At 38.7% G+C, this 22,923-nt stretch overlaps 1 protein-coding gene across 1 annotated transcript; it reads left to right on the top strand.

Moving 5' to 3' along the window:
• Positions 1 to 18,769: 18,769 nt before the first annotated feature.
• Pramel34l (PRAME like 34 like) lies at positions 18,770 to 20,215 on the top strand. Its single transcript, XM_017602220.1, has one exon. The coding sequence runs from the start codon at positions 18,770 to 18,772 to the stop codon at positions 20,213 to 20,215; it is 1,446 nt and encodes a 481-aa protein (XP_017457709.1).
• Positions 20,216 to 22,923: the final 2,708 nt, after the last annotated feature.

The following is a 22,923-nucleotide window of genomic DNA, read 5'->3' on the forward strand; positions in this document are numbered from 1 at the left end:
AGAGTCTAGATTAGTTGATACTATTGGTCTTCCTGTGGGGTTTGTACTGCCTTCAAGGCATTCAATCCTTCTCCAACTCTTGCATAAGGGTTCCCAAACTTGGTCCAATGTTTGGCTGAAGGTATCTGGATCTGTTTCAGTCAGCTACTGGGTAGTGCCTCTCAGAGGACAGTTATACTAGACTCCAGTCTGTAAGTATAACAGAATATCATTAATAGTGTCAGAGATCGGTGCTTGCTTATGGGATGGGCCTCAAGTTGGACCAGTTATTGGTTGTTCATTTCTTCAGTCTCTGCTCCATCTTTGTCTTTACATTTCTTTTAGACAGGACAAATTTGGGGTCGAAAGTTTTGTGGGTGGGTTGGTGTCTTTATCGCTCCACTTGTAGCCTTGCCTGTCTACAGGAGGTAGCCTCTTCACATTCTATGTCCCCACTGTTAGGCATCTCAGCTAAGGACACCCCCATGGACTCCTGGAAGCCACTCCCATTCTAAGTCTCAGGGACTGTTTAGAGATTACCCCCACCTCCCAGACCCTGGGCAGCCACAGATTTCCGTTCATTCTCCTGGCCCTCTGGGCCTCACTCTGTTCTTCCTACATCATCTGACCCTGACCCCCTATTCCATCCCCCTCCTTTTTTCCATCTAGGTCCCTCTCTCCCTCCCTCCCTCCCTCTGCCACCCTTGAATATTGTGTTTCACTTTCTAAGAGATTCTAGCATCCTCACTTGGGCTTTCCTTCTTGTTTACCTGTTTTGGGTCTGTGGGGCATATCATGGGTATTCTATAGTTGATGGCTAATACTCAGTTATCAGTGAATACATACCATACTTGTACTTTGGAGTTTGGATTATCTCACTCAGGATAATACTTTCTAGTTCCATACACTTGCCTGCAAAATTCATGATGTCCTTGTTTTTAATATATGAATAGTATTCCAATGTGCAAACGAACCACATTTTCTGTATCCATTCTTCATTTCAGGGACATCTGGGTTGATTCTATTTTCTGGCTATTACAAATAAGGCTGTTATGAACATATTGGAACATGTGTCCCTGTGGCATGGTGTGGCATCTTTTGGGTAATATGCACAAGAATGGTATAGCTGGGTCTTTTGGTAGATCTATTTCCAATTTTCTGATGAACCTCATTTTTAATAAGATTATTAATTTTCTTTTGTAGGTTTCTATCTTCAGGTTTGCCTATACTTGTGTTTTCTTTATTGATACTATCCATTGACTGTCTTGGACCATTTTATTCTTTTCCTTCATGTGTCTGATTGTGTTTTCCTGTATTTTTTAAGGGATTTAAAGACAGAGTCTTGTTCTTCAGGTGCGTTAGCATATCCACAGCTTTCTGTAGTAGGAGAGCTGTGTTCTGGTTATGCCATATTGTATTGGCTTCTGTTGATTATGTTTTGAGGTTGCCTTTTGTCATCTGGTTGTCTCTGGTGTTGGTTGGACTGGCTGTCCAGGTTTGGAGCAGGCATGAAGTGAAGCATGTAGAACTGTGTGTTCTAGGTTAGAGCAGGACTCCAGGGGATGGGGGCAGGCAAAGCTGTAGCTTGATGAGTAAAGAGCTGATCCATCTGTGACTGCAGCTAGAGGTGTGGACCGGAACAAAGATGGAGCTCTGACAGGACAGGGCAGAGCCCATGGCTACTGGACTTGCTTGGGTCCCAGTAGGTGAAAGAATTGGGGTGGGGGGTCTCACCTGTATCCCAGGTTAGAATAGACCTCCTAAGAGACAGGCAGGTTTGTATGGTGGAGTGACCCCACATGCTGCTGCAGGTAGTGATGTGGCTATTTATTTATTTTTAATTTATTTATTAGGTTGTTTTTAAATGAAACAATATTTACCAGTAATATCTCAGAGCAGAAGGCATTTTTGTATTTATGAATATATGTACATGTAATAGCAATCAAAGAAATGGAGAGAGTGAATTTGAAAGTGAGCAAGATAGAGTGCATAGGATGGGTTTGAAGGAAGAAAGGTTAAGTGGGAACTGATATATCTATATTTTAATTAAAATATTTTATAAAAATAAATTGTACAAGAAAATGTGATGAATGATCTCAACATGTTCATCCACCTGTAGCTATTTATGATATGCATAATTTAAAAAGTCAAGGTCTAAAATCCACAGAGTTCCTGCCTGTGCCTCCACCAAGGATAGCATTAAAATTTCCATTCTTCTTACTAGGTTCCAAATAAATACTAGTATAAATACCTTGAAATTCTATGAGCAACCCAAGAACATTAATGAATATATTCTTCTCATCATTTCCCTTATGCAGCAATATAATACATGGCAGTTTTCCATTTGCAATAGAAGATGCTGTTGTGTGACTCTATGTATACTTAGGAGATATGGAGAAATCTGATTATCACAATTAGACAATCAGCAGCATATCAAAGTAATAACAGCACCAAAGGCCAACTCTGAGTCAATATGATTATTGTGATTGAGGACAGGACACTTACAGAAACATGCATGACTTGTTGGCAGCTAGACATGTTGGAGAGTCTCCTTTCCTCAGCAGTTTATAATATGTATCTAATATTAGGATAAGACAAGTCTTGTGAATTGGACTATAGTGGGTATTTCTTGAGACTTAATTGTCTCCTTTTAGAATCTTTTATCAAATTTAATTTTTGTTTTCAATAAATCCCAACCACAGTTTCCCCTACCTCCATTCCTCCCACTTTCCACCACTACAACCTCACCCCCATCCCCAACCCACTCCTCCATTTCTAAATGAGGTCCCTTCTGAGCTCCTTGAGCCTTGAGAAGCTTCCCTTCCAGGTACAATATATCTGTTAGGAGAAAATTGTTATACAATGGGTACAAAGTATAACAATGATTTTAAAGAGATAAATATAAAGGAAAAGAATAGAAAAGCTCGGGCTGGAGAGATGGCTCAGCAGTTAAGAGCACTGACTACTCTTCCAGAGGTCTTGAGTTCAATTCCCAGCAACCACATGGTGGCTCACAACCATCTGTAATAGGATGCTCTCTTCTGAAGTGTCTGAAGAGAACTACAGTGTACTAACATATAAATACAATAAATAAATCTAAAAAAAAGAATAGAAAAGCTCTCATAATGCATTCTAAATTGTTTATAATGTGCCATGGAATACAAATAATGTGAAAAACAACTCAGATAAAGAAAATTAAGGAACACTTGAAGTGGATGGTTATTAAATTGGCCTTTTTCTACTTCAAAAAAAATCTCACAAAAACGTCCTTGAAAAAAATAACTTTCAGCTGGATGTGATTTGATTTGGGAACTGAATAAAAACAAGGTAGTCTATTCTTTCCTAAGAAGAAAGATGAACAGAAGAGATCTGTCAACTTTTTAAGGTAAAGGAAAACTATAGCTCATCTTGGAGCACCTCTCTCTTCTCCAGAATATGAGTCATGTCACCATCTACAACCAAATTGTCTATTCTGCCTTGGTCTGTGCTATCAAATGAAGCAGTAAAATGATAAAGCATTTCATCTCAGAATGCAAAATAGTGACCATATAGATTATACCTCAAGGCTTGTAGTAAAAACGTTATTGTTCAAGTTACCCTTTACAGGAAAAGAAAAGTGATGACCCCTTAGGTTTCTTGTAGGAAGTGCTGCTGGGGTCTTTTAACTAAGACGATTCATCTTGGGCCTCAGTCACTGCTATACTTTCAAGGTCTTTGCAAAATGAATCTATGTGATAGTCTAGAATTTTTAATGGAGAAAAAGGTCACATAAGTAATTCAACCAACCATCTACTAATTAGGGTTCACCTGCTTGTCACTATAAGATGTGGTGATTTTCAAACAAATAGTTAACTGACAAATAAAAGCCATCTGTATTTATTTGAAATCAGGCACATACATCTGTTGTCCTTGGTCTCATAGTGTGATTTTTTTTCTTTGTGCCATCTTATCCACAGTCAGATTTTCTAAACTTAGAGAGAAGCCCAGACTCTGAGCCAAAATATTGCTTTTGGATTGCCAGAAGCTGCTTGTTAATTTCCCCATGTTCTTATAAATTCAATTAAAAGCTGAAGCTTAGATCAAATTAAAATGGCTTGCTTCGTTATCAAACATCCAGCCATCCAGCTGTTCACAATATTAACGCTAATACATTTCATGTACAATAGTATTTTCTAATGTTCTCTGTAGGTTCCCTCATGTCTGTAGCCAATTAATTGCTTGTTATATATGTGTTTATGGCAGCCTGCCTTCCTGTTTTCACTATTTCTTCTGCACACACAAAGTCTTACAATACTTAGATCCTGACATTCATGAATCATAATTTTGCAATATTCTCACTTTCTGCCCTCCTCTGGAGACAGTCTCATAATAAAAGGGAAAATAGGCGAACATTCTCCAAAAGTTCAACAAACTCCATTTCTATTATCAAGCACTATGGTCGTGGTCCTTCTACCAATATTGGCCTGGCAGGGCAGACATTTGGCATTATGCAAAAACAAAAACAGCACAAACAAAAACAAACAAAACAAAGAAACAAAAACCAAAAGAAAAATAGAATAAAATTTAAAAACCCAGTAAAGATTTAAAAGCAGCCAATAGAATTGTTCCAGCATTTGTTTTTATTTTCAAAAGAACTAGATATATTTGGCTTAATATCAGATGATGTAGTAAGGACAATACCATTTAATCAAAGAACAGTAATCTCATTATTACTGAAGGTTAATAGAGGCAAGACCTACCCAGGTAAGTAAGAAGCTCAAAAGAAAGGAAATTATTACCAACCAGGCACATTTCAGTGAGGCTAAAAAGAAGTGTCTCTTAGAAACTGTATCCAATTTTAACTTCTTTCCTCCTTCATAATAATCCTTTTAAGTTGCTGTATTTCTGCTGCTTTCTGGATCACCTGAGTCTTTATGAGACTGCTTTGTACTCTTGTGCTATATTTAGTAACTGTTTTAGACTACCTAGTAAATTTCTGCCCCAAACAACTCAGAATATTTTACTACCTTCAATCATCACTGTTAGCTGTCTAAATGCTATGTCCACTCCGATCTACCTATTGTGTTCACAGTCAGCAGAGAACAATGAGCCAGGGGAAGACTCAAAGAACATTTTAGGCAAGGGCAATATTATGAGGCAAAAAAAAAGCATGCTATGTGCAGAGAATTATGATCACTGCCAGAAGAAGAGCAAAGGAAGGCTCGTCAGGAAAGGGAAATTTTTCTTTGCTTTCAGTTATGTACCACTTCATCAAAAGTGCAAGTTCCATCAGTATTTTATGGTGACAGTGAGTTATCAAGTGTAGGGTTCACACATGTGAATTAAAGGCAATTAATATACATGCTAGGGACATTGCTCACCAGGGGAGCATGCACAATGTTCTATCCTTCAGCACTGAGAGGAAAACAAGACAAAAAAATAAAAATGACTGATATATGATTTAAGTTAGTAATAGTTTTAGCCATATCTAAATGGCCCTTGATAGGTAACTTTGCATAATAACACAGTTTCAATATATAAGGTGTTATTAAATTTAAGCGTTCAAAAGTATATTGATCACATTCTTATTTTAGTCACTTAATGACTCTTACTTTCTTATATGATGTCTCAAAATACAAACTAGATACCTACAAAAGAAAACTCGCATAATGTCTATGAAAATTATGATTCTGGGAAACTGAACTCTTATCTACTGAAAGAGAGCACAATACATAAATATGCATTTGGCAAATCTCTACACCTAATTCTCCTATAGACAAAGTCTAATCATCTCAATAAAGTAACGCCAGTCTGTGATAATTAACAAAAGAATATCTGATAATCTAAGTTGAATATGAACTGACTCATGTCTGGCTAAATGGTCTTGTGTCAACATTAGCAGAGACAAATAGCAAAGAGCACTACTTATTGAGAATGTTCTAGAAAAAGAGTTTGGAGGCCATATATTTGTGAAAGTCATAAGTTACATATACCTATTGAGTTCTACAGTGAAATTAAAATATTGACAACACTGAAAAGTCCTGAATTGAAAGGAAAGCTTGTATAAGTCACTATTTCACAAACGTATTTGATTATAAAATTATTTTCACAAAGCATTTAGTATACCAGAATGTGTCTATTAATATGAGTTGAAAAGAGTCCAATATTGTTTCTTTGTTACATATAATATTGGCAGTTATTTACTAAAAATTGGGTTTTATTTTCAAGTTTCTAAACTGTTTATTTCAATTTTATACATTGGATATCTTCTTTATTTACATTTCAAATATTATCCCTTTCATCCGTTTCCCCCATGGAAACCCCCATGCCATCCCTCCTCACACTGCTTCTGTGAAGGTGTTCCCCACACACATACCCACTCTTTCCTGCCTTCCTACACAAGCCTTCACAGCAACAAGGTCCTGTCCTCCCATTGATGCTTGACAAATCCATCCTCTGCTTCATATATGCCTGGAGTCCTGTGAAATATTCTGTTGGTGATTTAGTCCTTGAAAGCTATAGGGCTGAGGTTGGGGGTCTGGTTGGTTGATATTGTTGTTCTTCCTGTGGGGTTTCAAACCTCTTCAGCTCCTTCACTTCTTTTTTGATGAGATGTGATTTTAAATCAGTATCTTGCTTTTCCAGTGTGAGGGAGTATCCAAGACTTGCTGTGGTAGGAGAACTGGGTTATGATGATGGCAAATAGCCTTGGTTTCTGTTGCTTGCTTCTTGCCATCTGGTATCTCTTGTGTTAATTGACCTTGCTGTGTCTGACTGGAGATTGTCCCTTTGTGAGCCTGTTATCCTGTGATCTTCGTTGTCAGCACTCTTGTTAGATTAGTTCTCTCAGGGAGAGATTTGGGTGTGGAGAGCTGTGTCACAAGGTTAGATCCAGGGCACTGAAGAAAAACAGTAGGATCCTGTCCCTGGCTGCTTCATGGTTCCTGTGGTCTCTTGGTGGGTCCCATTTTTGGCCAATTATTGGAGTAAAAGTGGTGGTCTCACCAGTGAATTTAGGAATGACAGAACTCCTGGGAGGCCAGCTCTCTCCAAATGAGATTTGGAATGGAGAGCTGTGGCTCAGCCTTAGTTCCTAGGGACAGATGGAGAATGGAAGGATCCTGTTGAAATAAGTTTTTCTTACATAATATTTTAAAGAACCAGTTATGTATGGAAGAGAACTGTGGTGAAGCCTGTACATATTTATAAAAATTAAAATGAGATTACATGTGATATTTTTATTTTCTATGATATTTATTTACTAATATTGTATTTATATTCTAAATATATTTAGAATAAAAAGTCTATCAAAAATATAGCTTACAAATTATAAGTCATAAAGCAGCAAAGTACAGTTCAACTTTCTTGTTAGACATAACTAATTGTGTTCATATTAATTGTGCCCTAATTGGGGGACAGTAGAGGATCAAATGTTGCTTTGGAATTTCAAGTTCATATTCCATTCCAGTGTTTTCCTCACCTATGTGTCACCTCTCTTCATGTTCTCCATATTAGGTACTCTCTATAGTTTGGTAGTCAATTGACTCCTGTGAGGATGGATCGATGAGATTCTGAGCACATCTTTACTTTAAGCCAAAAGGCTTAGTGACTCCCTAAAATCAAGAAACTTGGAATCATACTCAAAACATCTGAGTCTGTTGGCTCCAGTCCTATGTGGTGACTTTCCCTTCTTCTATTTACAAAGCATAGCTATGAGACCAAACTCTAATCTTTATAAAGCTAACAGTTCCAGAAGGTGCAAGTCACTATATTTATGTCAACTCACCTGACACTCTTTAGAGCATGCTTGCCTATTTCTCCATCAAAATCTCCCCTAATACCTTGAGAGCCTCTAACTTCTCTATCAAGTTTTAAATAAAATCAAGTCCATTTAGTAAAGTACAGACATGGAATATTTTTAAGGCTAGAAATGGGTGTGATATAGGCAGTAACAATATAAGGTAGAAATCATTTGCTATAAAGACTGTATCAAATATTACAGAATACCCCATTGTGAGAGGCAGTTAGCACAGAATTAGCAATCAAGGCTTTTTGCCAGCCTCCTTAGCAGCTGTTAAAACTTGTTTGGAACCTTAGCATGAGAAAAGCTGCTGCAACGGTAAACCACCATGGTTCATCTGAAATACATTTAGGGTTATGAAAAGCACAGCAAAATATGCAGAGCAAAACATCTGCAAAGGAAAGAAAGTGCTAGGGAGGTAGAGGGGCAGCCTACTGAAGTTTCTTGGAATTATCTCAAAGCCTGTCATGGAATTTAAAAAAAAATGATTTCCCCAACAGCTGCTAGAAACCAAAACAGAGCTGCCAAAAGTTAAATGAATCAAACAAAAGGTGGAAGGATGCAAGGTATTTCTGTCTCACAGTCTCAGAGTCAGGAAGTAATGTGATGTAGACAGGCACTAACCTCTATGTGGTAGATTGTGAAGAAATGGATTGCCATGGATCATGTGACCAGCACAGGCTAGACAAGAACAAGACACTGCATTTCATACTGTGCAAAGTACTCATCACAGTGATTCTCAAAGTACAGCATCCAAGCAAAAACTGAAACCAGTACATACTAATAAACCAGGAGCTTGCTCAAAAAGACTGATGGGTAATTTTGAAGAGAAAACAGGATGAGTACAAATTCAAGGAAATTTCTATGGAGAACTCCAATTAATGAATACCATTAAAGATCAACATACATTTGAGTCAAGTTCACAATGAATTCAAAGTGTGTGTTTAGGAGTTGAGGACCACATAGACTATTATCAATGAGTTGTTGTTTCTGTTTATATTGGGCAAGGGATTTATTTTCTCTCATTTATTTTTCCTTTAATTTTATTTGTCATTCATGGGACAAATATGTGACAAATGGAAATTTCCTAGGATATGCAGGAAATGTAGGACGGAGTCTGGTGGAGATAGAAGTGGAATGGAGATCAAAGTGCCACAGGCTCCGGCTACTGCTCCAGGAATCCTGATCTGCCTCACATGACAAGTGAATGAGATTCAGCAGGACAGCAAGTGAAATACCCAGTTCAGCCTTTGATTATGGAACCTCATGCTGATTGGCTGGAAAGTTGTATGTACGTTTATTGTAATGAGCAGTAAAGTTATAATTGTATCCTGATGCTAGTGTCTGGAGTGAGAACCCTGGGAATCTTTGTGGGCTCCACTTCCACTTTCCGTCCATCTTCCCAGTCCCTGTTCCCACAAATATGTATGTAGGAAAATTTCCAATGAAATTTAAATCTATGTTGATTATTTTTCCATCATTTAGTGTTTAGTAGTAACCTTAGACATCCTGTAGAAACAATGGATATAGTGCTCAATAGACTTATTCTATGAAGGGTTATAAATCTACCATTACACTGGAGAGTTGTCACTACCCTGCCCATCTTCTAATATGCTGTCAAAAAATCCTAGACAAATGGACATAGGAAACTTGATAATCAACACACTCCCCAAACTCAACAAAACATATTGCTTTTAGGCTCTGTATAGTCCATAGTATTTTCTATATCTTATTCAGTAAATAAATAAAACAAAAGATTACTGAGTATGTTGATTCATCTTATCAATGGATTGGTGGTCACATATTATCAGTAGTGTATTTAGCCAAAGGAAGAGAGAACAAGGTAAAATGTCTTATACATTTCTGTTGAATATTATAGGCAACATTTCTTTCAGGTTTTACTCCTATCTTCATATACTCATGACACTTGTAATTACCAGCACAGAGCCTGCACAGGTCAAAGCAACCAAAATTCTGCATACATGGAAAAAGTGTTAAATGACTCCAGCCCTTACTATGGAGCTATTGTCAGTCAATAGCTCCCTGAACAGGGAGAAAATTTTCTTTTTGAATGTGTTCCTACTAGTAGGTTTCCAATGACCCATACCTGTGCACATATAGGTAGTCTTAATTGGATTTAGTTAGGAAGAAAAAGAGGCAGAGGAGGAACTTTACTACATAAACTTGAGGTGGAGATGTCTTAGAAGGGATAAAGGGGGTCTTATAAAAGGAAAATTTTGTGTCTGTGTACAAAACAGTACACCGTGAATAAATCCATGTTTAAATGAAGAAGTAGATTTTGTTTAGGCACATTGAACAACTTTCTTGAGCTTTACTATATTTCCAAAGGGCTCTAGAATTTCTGTAGAAGCACTTCCCTATAAATATCCTCTTTGTAATATGTCCTTTTCTTTCTGTAAAATTATTACTTTTTAAAACAGAGGCATATAAAACAATGGGTTTTCTACTGCATTTTCTAGTTTAAAAAAAAACAGAAGGAACTCTTGAACTGGAAACATCTGGTTTCTTTGGAAAGTCAGTTATGTCAAGTGATGTTTTGCTGGGGAATACAGTCGCAAGAATGGTTTGCTAAAGCAACACCTAAAAGAATGTTTTCCTGAAGCAGACACAAGTAAAAGGATGTTGCTATAGCAAACATATGAAAGGATGCATGATGTTCAGAAAGAATATAAATATGACACTGCAGACAGTGGGAGCTCCAGCATTGGTTTGCTCTGTTCTCCTTTACTATTCTTCGATAACATTCATGTACTGGTTTACTGTACACTCTACTGCTGAGCTCCACTTGTTATGACTCCATTAAGAAAAACACACTAAAGAACTTCTTGTGAGGTTCCTCCAGCTTCTTGCCACTTCCGTGGCCACAGGCTGGTTGTTGAGCATTGCAGGAGTTTCTTGTGTATTTAACTGCCCTTGCTGGTTCATGTGTGGTGACTACCAAGTGGACTGGACTGCAGCAGCTGATTCAAATTTGGTATTTGTTACTGGACTAAACTGTTGATATCCTGACAATAAAGATTGGATTTGTCCCCAAAGAACTATAACTTTTCTTTTCCACTACCTCTGGTAGGTGGTGGAAAAATTTATGCCTCCAAACTCTTGCCATTAAATTAATACTATTTAAGTTAAACAATTATTAGAAATTCTAGAGACCATTTTAGCCAAAAATAAGCTCTAGTCATCAGAGCCATATGAGTACAGGGGTTACTGGACTGAAATTCATGAATTTGACCTTTTAATGGGTAACTTAGATGTAGATTTTCTTCATACATATTCCCCATCTTATACTTCTTAAATCATGGTACAGGGACTCGCAATATTTATATCACTCAGCAGTTTGTTGGAAAGGCAGAATAATAAACCCAATCCTAGATCCCCTAAGCTAAAGACTTTTTATTTTAGTTTATAGGATACTCATATCTGTATTGCAGAGGAATTTTACTTTATTTTATTTTTTTAAAGATTTATTTATTTTTATCTGAGTACACTATAGCTGTCAGACACACAAGAAGAGGACATCATATCCCATGTGGTTTCTAGGAATTGAACTCAGAACCTCTGGAAGAGCAGTCAGTGCTCTTAACTGCTGAGCTGTCTCTCCAGCCCCGCAGAGGAATTTTAATCCAGGAAAATGGCTTCTCTAGCAAAGGATCACATTCAAAGGTATGATCTGGCCTGAATGCAGACATGGCCCAGATTGCAACATGATCTGTCTGGAATACATACATGCCCGTAGTACACATCTTAATTTCTAATAATGAAGTAAGTTTAGTTTATAGAAGGATGCAACCATCTTTGAAAGTGACACCTAATTACAAAGTGACAAGCAGAGATAGATTTGACAGATTTGTGTTTGAGATAGGATATGCCCAACTCACATGAGAACAACAGAGAAGGAAAAGCTACATAAGGGCAGAGAGAGATCAAGAAAGAAAGGTGTAGTAATTGATGTGTGGTATATGTGTATGGCCACTTTACTGGGACAGTTTTACACAGACAGGTTACAGATAGAATAACCTAGACACAAGTGAAGATAGAATGAGCCAGCGAATCAGGAGTGAGAAGATTAGAACATATTGCCAAAGTTAGTATGAAGCCAGGCAGAACAATTCAGCCACAAACCAAGAGAAGCCAGATTGAGTTAGTTAACTTGGAAGATTAGATTCTATAGAGGCTTGAAGCTTCTGATCCTAGGACTAGGGATAGTTAGAACAGAGGAGCAAATAATCTGAACTTAGTCCAAGCCATGTATATACACACTTGGGTACAGCTCTTATCTAAGGAAATAAAAGTAACGTTTACATGTATAAGCACAAAAGTTTTGAGACACTACTCAAGACTATAAGATTTTTTTAATGATAAAATTATCATCAGCAGCATTTAAATTTATATTATCTTCATTGCTGTCACAAAGTACCCAACAAAAGCAATTTATGGGACCAAAAGTTTATTTTGGCTTAAGTTTTAGTGGGTCATATTCCATAGTGGTCAAGAAGGTAAAGCAGAGTGGTTTGTTCATTGCCTTTGTAGCAGGAGGCAACTACTTGTTTATATTTTGGCTGACAAAAAGCAAAGAAAGGAGTCCAGCACCAGAACTAATTATAACTTTCAAGGTTCTGCTGTAGTGACCTATTTCTACCAGGCAAGCCCTACCTCCTACTGGCTCCACAGCTTTCAAATTACTTCCATAAACTAGAAACTTAGTGTTCAAATTATGACTGTATAGAGGTCATATGAGATGCAAATTAAAAGACTATTGAGTCCATTAACATCAATTATTGAGGCAACATACAGTAGGTATTCCCCAAAAGTTGACATAATGCAAATGAAAAATGAAAGGGCTGTGATTGATTTTTTTTTAACTTTCTAAGTTTAAGTTTCCTTTTTAAGTTAAAGTTTACAGACATAGGCCAAGCCTGTTTTGACTGATTTAACATAGGCAAAGAGGAATTTAACACCAAATCTTGCTTGCTACTTAATGTCTTTGGCCTAGTTTTCCATTCCTCAGAGATTATAACAACTATTACAACTAAAGGTACATCATTTTTAATGAATTAGTTTGAAAATTCTGAAAATAAAATTGTCTACATGCATTGGAGATTGTGCATGTGCACATATGAGTTTCTTCTATAAATAATCCATACTTGTATAGAGTTACTGATATCCAAGATCTTGGCATTCAAAATGTTCAGTAAGTTTTTAGGCAAGAAAAACACAGCTGATACTATAGTGCCCTTCTACTACTAGGTTTTAAATAACAAAAAGGAAGCATATATGTCATTATTTCGAGAGATTGTCAGAGTTTGTGCACTAGATTCCTGCTCCATTCCCACTACTTTGTCTCTAGCCTTCAGAAATTTGAAATAGCCTTAAACCCATTCTTGTGCTTCTGACTGCCCCTAGTCACTGGATTTTGACTTTTCTCTAAATAGAAATCATGTACACTCATGTCTTCTTTAACAAGATGCAATTATTTCAGTAACATCCAAAAAAACCCTAAATATGCAAAAATATTCATATTGTTCATAACATCTGTAAATAAGATTCTGCCATTGCAGTTTGCAGATATAGGGTTTGTTATCCAATTAACACTAATGCTGAACAAGAAGGTCTGAATTTGGCAGCATCAGATGTCAGAGTTGCAGACATCCACAGCACACAAGTTTTCACTTATTACTGAACACTCTTCATAAATGACTATTTTATTTCTTAGTTGTATTTATTCAGTAAACTGAAGCCCTACACAAATGGATGTGTAATTTCCATAACTGATTCCATAACTGCATTTCTGATAAAAATCCAACAAATTCTGTTTTTCAGTATGTTATGGCTCCTTTATGGTTTTCACACGGTGAGTGAACAACTCATTTTGGGAATCTGACTGAAGAATTGATACAGACTGCTACAGATGCAAAGCAGTAAAAAGAACAACCCATTTCTTAAGTCTTGTTTAATGTTCTCCACCAAAAGACTGCTGCTTCTTCAGAATGCTGAAAGCCAGCACATGGCAAAGACATTTCTAGGATGGGATTTTACCTATCTCTTTGTGTTTACCAAAATTATGATGCATGGTTACATCACTTCTTACCTATTACTCTCCTATGTAGCCAAGAGTTCCTCAGAAGGAAAGAACGATAGAGAGGTGCTCCAGAATATATGAGTCTTCATGTTTCAGCCTCCTGAGTGCTGGAATTGCTGGGTGTCACCAACTAGCCTCAACCTTTATAATATAAACTCTCCAACTACTTATCTCTGATGCTATTATAAATATTCCTATAACTGACCTTTCAAAAAGAATAGTGAGGAATTGAAAGTTGATATCAGAATGCTAGTAAATCCATCACAGATGAAAATAATGACATTTGTTTATTACTTCTAAGATCCAGGCAGAGTATGTGCCAGAATGTATAATAGCTTATAGTTAAAATCTTGCTAGGGGGAAGATATGACCCAGATTGCCACAAATGAATTTGAAACCTGGCTGAAAAGCAAAGCGTGTAACTAATTCCACACACAGCATTATTCACACATTTTGAAACTGTTAATGTCTTAGTCAGTTCAGGCTGCTTGAACAGAATACCACTGACAACGGAGCTCAAGAAACATTTATTTGTCACAGCTCTGGCAGGTGGAACATCCAAGATTAGGGTGCCAGCCTAGCCCGCTCTGGTGAGTAAAGATCTTAGTTTGCAAACAGCTGACAGAGCTGAGAAAGAACATGCATCTCTTTCTAATTTGATAATGGCACAAATCCTACTCATGAAGTCTCCAGTCTCATGACCCAGTTAACCTCCAAATACCTCTCTTCAAAATACCATCCCATTGAAGGTAAAATTTCAACTAATAAATTTGCAAGAGGAAAACACTTTTAAGTCAGTAATAAATACAATGGTGGTGATTTCAGTCTGACTTCCCTCTTACACATGCATATACACACCATCTGAAAACCCATTCATTCAAAAAATGTTATTAGCTGTCCTCAGTTGTTCTCATATGCTTTTTTCTGGATAGAAATTAATATCATTACCAAAACTACAATCTCTGTGGCATCTTGCGTCCCAGAAATAAAACTCTAAGACTCACCAGTATCCAGTGAGCTTTAAGATTGCCATATAGTCTCTAAAATCTACTTGACCCTACTTTGACAACAAGTACTAGACCAAGAGCAGTAAGTACTTTCTTGGGATTAATGATTTTAAAAGAACCATATCATGGGAGGTTTAAAACCATGGAAATATATGTTTATAATTCTAGAGTCTAGAAGTTCCAGAGTCACTCTCTTTAACGCTTCTAGTCAAAAGAATCTTCCTGCTTCCTTCCAGATTTCGGTAGCTGGAACTTTCTCTGTGCTGTGGATATTGTGCTGCAGTCTATAATTGTCTTCTCATCATCATCTACCCTCCATCTACTTGCAACCTTCCTCTTCTTGCTAAGACAGCAGTCACCATGGGTTAGGATATACCTTCACTCCATATGAGCTCCTCTGAACTTGCATAAAGATACACAGGCTCTATGTGCCAATACTAAGGTCCTATTCATGAGTACCAGGGACTAGAACTTAAAGCTATCTTTAACGGAGACCTCATTTGACCAATAACACTGGGGAAAATAATTTCTGGATGATACTTTGCACTCTATATTCTCTTACCTTTTCTACTCAAATGCTGAAAATTCTGTCCCATTATACAGAAAACCATTAAGTTTGCCTTAATGTTTGAAAGATACTGCTAAACGGGAAACACAGAGGTTTGATTTACGTAGTATCTTGTTTTTGTTTTTCAAAGTATCCTCCAAATCCTATGCTGTATCAACACATATCCCAGGACTAAAGTCAAGTACACAGTCATTAAGACTAAAACCACAGATGTCCCAGGCTCCATGTGGTCATTGCCTTTAAGCACACAGTCTGCTACAATCTGTGCCAACTGACACTTCCAGGTGGCATGCAAGAGAAACCCCCAGGGAAGCTACATTCCTTCACTCTAGCCACAGGGTAACATATGGGTAACATATATCACCAAATCCAACTTTTACAAATACCTTCCCCCAGATGATATAGGTACTTTCTAATTGCATTCTTTCCTCCCTTTAAATGGGTCATAGAAAAAGTGAGGACATAGTTTCGACGATTTGATGGAACTGTAATTTGTACATGTACCCTGATATTGTATAAAATCACTAGCCCTAGTGTGGAATGAAAACTGGTCATATTGGCGAGATTGTACGGGGGTGTCTTAGGAAAAGTTCAGTGCTAGGACAAGTTTTATTATAGGCCGCAAGTGCCATCTTGTAAAAAGAAAATGATGAGTCAGTTTGACACCACACAAGCAATGTTTTTTTCTGGAAGAAATTTTGGAATATTCTGCTGCTAGAACTGACTAACTTAAAACACAAAACAAAATGAACAGATGGCAAGGGCATTTGCTATCACATAAGGATGAATGGTATACTAGATCCCCTGCAAAGAAGACTTTCTGGGCCTTTTAATGCTCAGATGTCAGGGCAGTGTGGCTCCAAATTCTAGGGTCAATTGTGCTCTTGGGCAGAAAGAAGTTAGGAAGGCCTGGGCTGGCCAGTACATGACCTGGCCAAACTCAAAATGCCTATCAGGTGCTCCTATGCTGAGCTGTACCAATTTTTGTTCAACAGATTTGAATGTAAAGCCTAGTGTATCCACACCTGTTCCTCGGTCTTAGTGCATATGCCTATACTTATTTATTATGCACCACTGAGTTTGAGCAAAACATCAGGTTTACCACAATTCTTACTTCCTGGGATGTCACATATTCACTGAAGATTGCTTCTGATGACATTTGTGACTGCAGATGTCTCCTTAGTCTTTCGAGAGTTAGAGGTTAATCTCTTTTTTCGAATTAAGAGCCAGCTATCCCACACTGTCTAGTCATTCTAGTAATCAGTCAGATGCAGAGCCCAGTAAGTTTGGCATTTTAGTTTTAGTGGAAGACCTTCCACATATGAAGTAATCAACATCAGAAGCCCATATTTTACTTTTTAATTTTTTAAAAAATATTACATTTATTAATTATTTGAGAAGTATATTTAATATATCATGATCATATTCACTCCCTTCTCTCAATTCCTCCCAGATATACCCCTGTGAAGCAAATGAAACTGTGTCACCAGACAGAAAAACTGGAAAGGATGAATGGATTAAGAAACCCCAGCAATTTTCATAATTGAGAATGGTAGGCATTTAAATCTGCTCCCTACATACTCCTGTTCTGGAGCATATGACCACAACAACCCACTAAGAAGACCAAAGCAACTGATCATATAGCATAGAGTCCAGAGCTCTCCATGCTAATGAGGTATGTAGAGTGGGCCCTGGGTGTTTGGTCAATAAGCTTCCCTTCACGGACATTGCTTCCTGTCAAAAGTATTTAATCTCCGGCACACCCTGTGTAGGTTGTATGCATCCATTCTCCACTATAAATAAACAGTTTGGACACAGAGGCAAGAACTGTCTTTCTCTTCAAAACCACCATTTGGGGAAGCCTTCCTTAACAAGAACCACTCCACCCCCACACCCTCAAAGCAGGCCAAACTCCTTGTGATTACCAGCAGCATCTGGGTGCCTAGGAGTTTGGAAATCACAGGCTGTACCATTTCTCACCTGGGCTGGGGCCCCGATTTTAGGCTGCGTTCTGCCACCTCTGAGTGGTGTATCAACCATGAGCCCAGCACTACATGGTGACTAGGATGAAAAGTAGCCTAGCGCCTCATATTTACTCAGCCCAGCATCGAGGTGGAATGGGACCCACATACACCCATCTTCCTAACCACCCAACTTTATATATTACATTAAAACATTATGACAATCAATTCAGAGACCTGGAGCCTGGATAACTGCCTGATTCAGCTGGGACTCAGACCTATTTGCAGTGCTCAGAACTGGTGATTATCTAATTGATGTATATTACAGAAGTCAACCCACTTCTTGTTCTCCCCTCCACAAGTCCCCTTCTGACCTCCCTCTCCTTTGACTCTAAAGAGGTACTCCCCACAAACACTCACCCATTCCTATCTCACACCCTTAGCATCTATATTCCCTGGGCAACAATCCTCCAGTGGAACAAGCACCTCTCCTCCCATTGATGCCAGATAATGCAACACTTTTTTACATATTTATCTGGAATCATAAATCCAACAATACTTTCTGTTTGGTGGCTGGTCTGTGGCAGCTCTGCTTGGTCCAGTTAGTTGATATTGCTGTTATTTCTATTGGGTTGCAAGGTTATTGAGCTCCTTCAGTTCCACCATATCTGTCCATTGAGATCCCCAAGCTCAGTCAAATTGGTTGTTTGTGAGTATCTGCATTTATCTGATACTGGTGCTAGAACAGCCTCTCAGAGGGCAGCCATTCCAGGCTACTTTCTGTAAGCACACCTAGATATCAGCAATAGTGTTGGGGTTTGATGACTATTGATAGGACATATACCAATTAGGTGGTCTCTAGATGGCCATTCCTTCAGTCCCTACTCCTTTTTTGTCCCTGTTTTTCCTTTAGACAGGAATAATTCTAGGCTAAAGATTTTGAGATGGGTTAGTTTTGCCATCCTTCAACTGGGAGCCATGCCTATCCACTGGTGGTGGTCTCTTCACATTCGATCTCCCTTGTGTTGCATATTTAAACCATTGTCATCCACATTTTGTCCTTGACATCTCTCCCATTTTTCTATCTCTCTTTTATTATTTTTTTAAAGAAAGTGTCACTGTTAAAATATTTTGTCAGGAAATTTGTATACCCATTTAAGTGATTGAAAATCTCCCATGATGCCAGTGTGGGAGTCTATCTTTACATGACCAGTTTAGGATGAAGAGGTAAAATGATGTCTCTGCCATTGCCAGAGCAGTATCTCAGAAACTTCATCATTGTTGTGATCGTGAGGAAGTTTCATAAAGTTTGTCTTTAAAGTACATTTTTTCTGTCTCCTTCCCCTGGAGCTTTCTGACTGTTGACCTTAGAAGATGAGTGTTCAGACCCCACCCACACTCCAGGAGCTGACAGTGCATAGTCTGCTGAGAAATGAGGCCATGGCCATGTCCTATCTTGGGGAGCTCCCTGCTGTGCTCTTCCCAAAAGTGTTCAAGGAGGCATTTGCTAGAAGACACAACAATCTAGTGAAGGAAATGGTGGCAGTTTTACCTTTCCCCTGTCTCCCAGTGGGGGCACTCATGGAGATACCCAACCTGAAAACCTATCAGGCTTTGCTAGATGGAATAGACATGGGACTGAAAGAAGAGTTTCACCACAGGGAGAAAAATCTTAAGATCTTGGACCTGAGAAATGTGCACCATGCCTTCTGGAATATATGTGCTGGTGAAGGGAAGAGTAGCTGTTCATCAGAGACACTGGACAAGAAGCAAGTAGTGAAGGTCTTTCCCAGATATGTACTGAGACAGCGTCTGAGGGTCATAGTTGACCTGTGCCTCAAACTAAGCCTCAATGAAGCACAAGCATACTTCTTGAGTTGGGTCCAGCAAAGGAAGAGCTCCCTTTATTTCTGCTATATAAAAATGACAATCTGGTCTCTCCCATTCCAAGATATCAAAGGGATCTTGAATGTTTTTGACACAGAGCACATTACAGAATTAGAACTGCATACCAAGTGGACTCTGTTACAGCTGGGATATTTTGCTCACTACTTTGGACAGATGAGAAATCTTCGCAAACTTATCCTGGCACCCCTCCATATGAGAACCTTCTCTACTGTCGAAAGAACAATGGTCAGAGAAACCAGGAGTGTCAACAATTTTATTTCTCAGTTCTCTCAATTCAACTGTCTGCAGCATCTCTTCATAAGTCAAGTTCATTTCCTCAGAGTCCAGATGAATCAGATTTTAGGGTGCCTGATGACGCGCTTGGAGACCCTCTCTGTCACTAATTACGTAACTTCACAGGGAAACTTGAATTCCTTCGCCTGCTGTCAGAGCCTCTTTCAGTTAAAACATCTGGATCTGAGAGAAACAGTTTTGTATTCACTGGATCTTATGCCTCTGAGAGCTCTGCTACATAAAGTGGAAGACACGCTAGAGATTCTGGAATTAGAGGGGTGTAGAATGATTGACTCACAACTCAATGCCCCCCTTCCTGCCCTCAGACAATGCTCTCAGCTCACCAAGATCAACCTCTACAAAAATGACTTCTCCATGCACATCCTAAGGGCCCTTTTGCAGCACACAGCCAACTGGAACAAGATCGTTGTAGAACAATACCCTGCTCCTCTGGAGTGCTATGATGAGTTGTCACATGTCTCCAGAGAAAGATTTTCACAACTATGTTCTCAGCTAATGGCTACACTCAGGACAATAAGGCAGCCCAAGAACATCACCTTTCTTACAAAAATGTGCCAAACATGTGCCAAGCACTGTGTCTATACCCAGGTGACCAGACTTTGCAGGTGCTGGCATTAATTTGGGAAATATGACTTCTGGATTGGAATAAACAGCAGGCTTGGGAAACATCTCTTATCTGGGGTTCTTCGAGATTGTGGCTTTGGACACTGCTCAGATGTTTGAGAAAAAAAGTATGTACAGAGACTGGGATCTTGCAGGCCAAACTTGACATGGGGAACAGTGGTATCTATTGTGGGACCAGGGTCCTTTTGGAGTCAGTATCACAGTTTGGCTGGACAGAGTAAATAAATGCTTTGCTGTATACTGATAAACCTGGATGTTCTCTCTCTGTGGTCTTTGATTGTTACCAACCTCGCTACCAGGTTCTGAGTCAGGAAGTTTCAGTGGGTCCAGGAATAGAAAGATACTGGTATTTTATGAGTGTAGCAAACATCCAGGTGAAATTGACACTTACAAAATAAAAATGTTGTTGACAAATTTAAAAAAAAAATATGACAATCAACTGCAATTTGTCCCGATCAAATACTATTGGATATAGGGTTTACCCTGGATACTGGTGAACCTACAAAGGGTCACATCTCTTAGGAAAAGTGGCTTTCCTTCTCCCACCACCTATCAAATACCTATAGCTCCTCAGTTAACTGTGAAACTTCATGCCCACTTCTACCTTTCCATGATGGGATTTTCTAAAGTTGAGCTTGCATAGGTCTTGTGCATAATTATTATGTCTTTTGACACAGCATTTCAGTATCACTTCCCAACTAGCTTTAAACTTTTCATCTTCTTGCCTTAGTCTCTGGAGTACTGTGATTACAATACTGTGTGAGCCACTGGACTCAGCTTTAGAGTAAAAATGTATTAAAAGTGATAACTCCTCTGGTGGTTTGAATGAAAATGGTCCCCATAGTTTCATATATTTGAATGGCTCCCAACTAGTGGTACCTTTAGGAAGGACTATGAGTTGTGGCCTTGATGGGGAAGGTGTGTCACTGAGGGTGGGTAGGTTTTGGGGTTTTAAATGCTCGTGCCAAATCTAGTCTAGTTATCTCTACTTTCATCTTGTGCACCAGATGGGAGCTCTCAGCTACTGTAGTGTCATGATTACCTGACTGCTGTCCTAATCCCAACAGGAATAATCCAGGTTTTTAAAAAAGCCCCTGTAGCTGTCTTCAGACATACCAGAAGTGGGCATCAGATCTCATTCTAGATGGTTGTGAGCCACCATGTGGTTGTCGGGATTTGAACTCAGGACCTGTGGAAGAGCAGTCAGTGCTCTTAACCACTGAGCCATCTCTCCCTTCAACAGAGGAATGGATAAAGAAAATGTGGTACATCTACACAGTGGAATATTACTCAGCTATCAAAAACAATGACTTTATGAAATTCATAGGCAAATGGATGGAACTGGAAAATATAATCCTGAGTGAGGTAACCCAATCACAGAAAAACACACCTGATATGCATTCATTGATAAGTGGCTATTAGCCCAAATGCTTGAATTACCCTAGATGCACAGAACACATGAAACTCAAGAAGGATGACCAAAATATGAATGCTTCACTCCTTCTTTAAAAGGGGAACAAGAATATCCTTGGGAGGGAATAGGGAGACAAAGTTTAGAACAGAGGCAGAAGGAACACCCATTCAGAGCCTGCCCAATATGTGGCCCATACATATACAGCCACCAAACTAGATAAGATGGATGAAGCAAAGAAGTGAAGGTGGACACGGACCGGATATAGATCTCTTCTGAGAGACACAGCCAGAATATAGCAAATACATAGGCGAATGCAAGCAGCAATCCACTGAACTGAGAACGGGACCCCTGTTGCAGGAATCAGAGAAAGGATTGGAAGAGCTTGAAGGGGCTTGAGACCGCATATGAACACCAATGCCAACCGACCAGAGCTTCCGGGGACTAAGCCACTACCCAAAGACTATGCATGGACTGACCCTGGTCTCCAACCTCATACGTAGCAATGAATGGCCTAGTAAGAGCACCAGTGGAAGGGGAAGCCCTTGGTCCTGCCAAGACTGAGCCCCCAGTGAATGTGATTGTTAGGGGTAGGGCGTTAATGGGGGGAGGATGGGGAGGGGAACACCCATAGAAAAGGGGAGGGGAATGTTGGCCGGGAAACTGGGAAAGAGAATAACAATTGAAATGTAAATAAGAAATACCCAAGTTAATAAAGATGAAAAAAAAAGCCCCTAATTAAATGCATTCTTTTTAAGCTGCCTTGGTCAAGGTGTCTCTCCACAACAACACAATAGTAGCTGTGACAATCCCCAAAACCCAAATAAGCAATGAGCTAAATATAAGCATGTTACAGAAAATTACAGCATACACGTGAGGGTGTATTCACATATTAATTTGTTTCAGCAATTAACTATACTACTGGTAATACTCTCGACTCCTGCCTATACTAGATATTTTGGTGGTTTGGGAACTCTTCTCCACCCCTCAAATGTTCCATGTGATTTTTAATTTCTGTCTTTCATCTTCCTTCTTCTATTAATAAAAATGGAGATGGGTTCAAGGTTCAATTTGTCTGTTTATTAAGATTCTCCTTTTGAAATCTTGTTTATTGGAGGGCTCTGCTTTTACATAGGACTTCACAATAATGTTAGGAAATTATTTTGATTATACCTCTCAAATTCATCAGATGAAGAAACATTTACTTAGTACAAAATTAATTGTTATTAATTAAATTGTGCACCCCAGTTTCCATATACTGACATCCTCAATATTTCAAAATGTTGCTAAC

Source organism: Rattus norvegicus, chromosome X, assembly GCF_036323735.1.
Source record: "Rattus norvegicus strain BN/NHsdMcwi chromosome X, GRCr8, whole genome shotgun sequence".
Classification (NCBI taxonomy): Eukaryota; Metazoa; Chordata; class Mammalia; order Rodentia; family Muridae; genus Rattus; species Rattus norvegicus.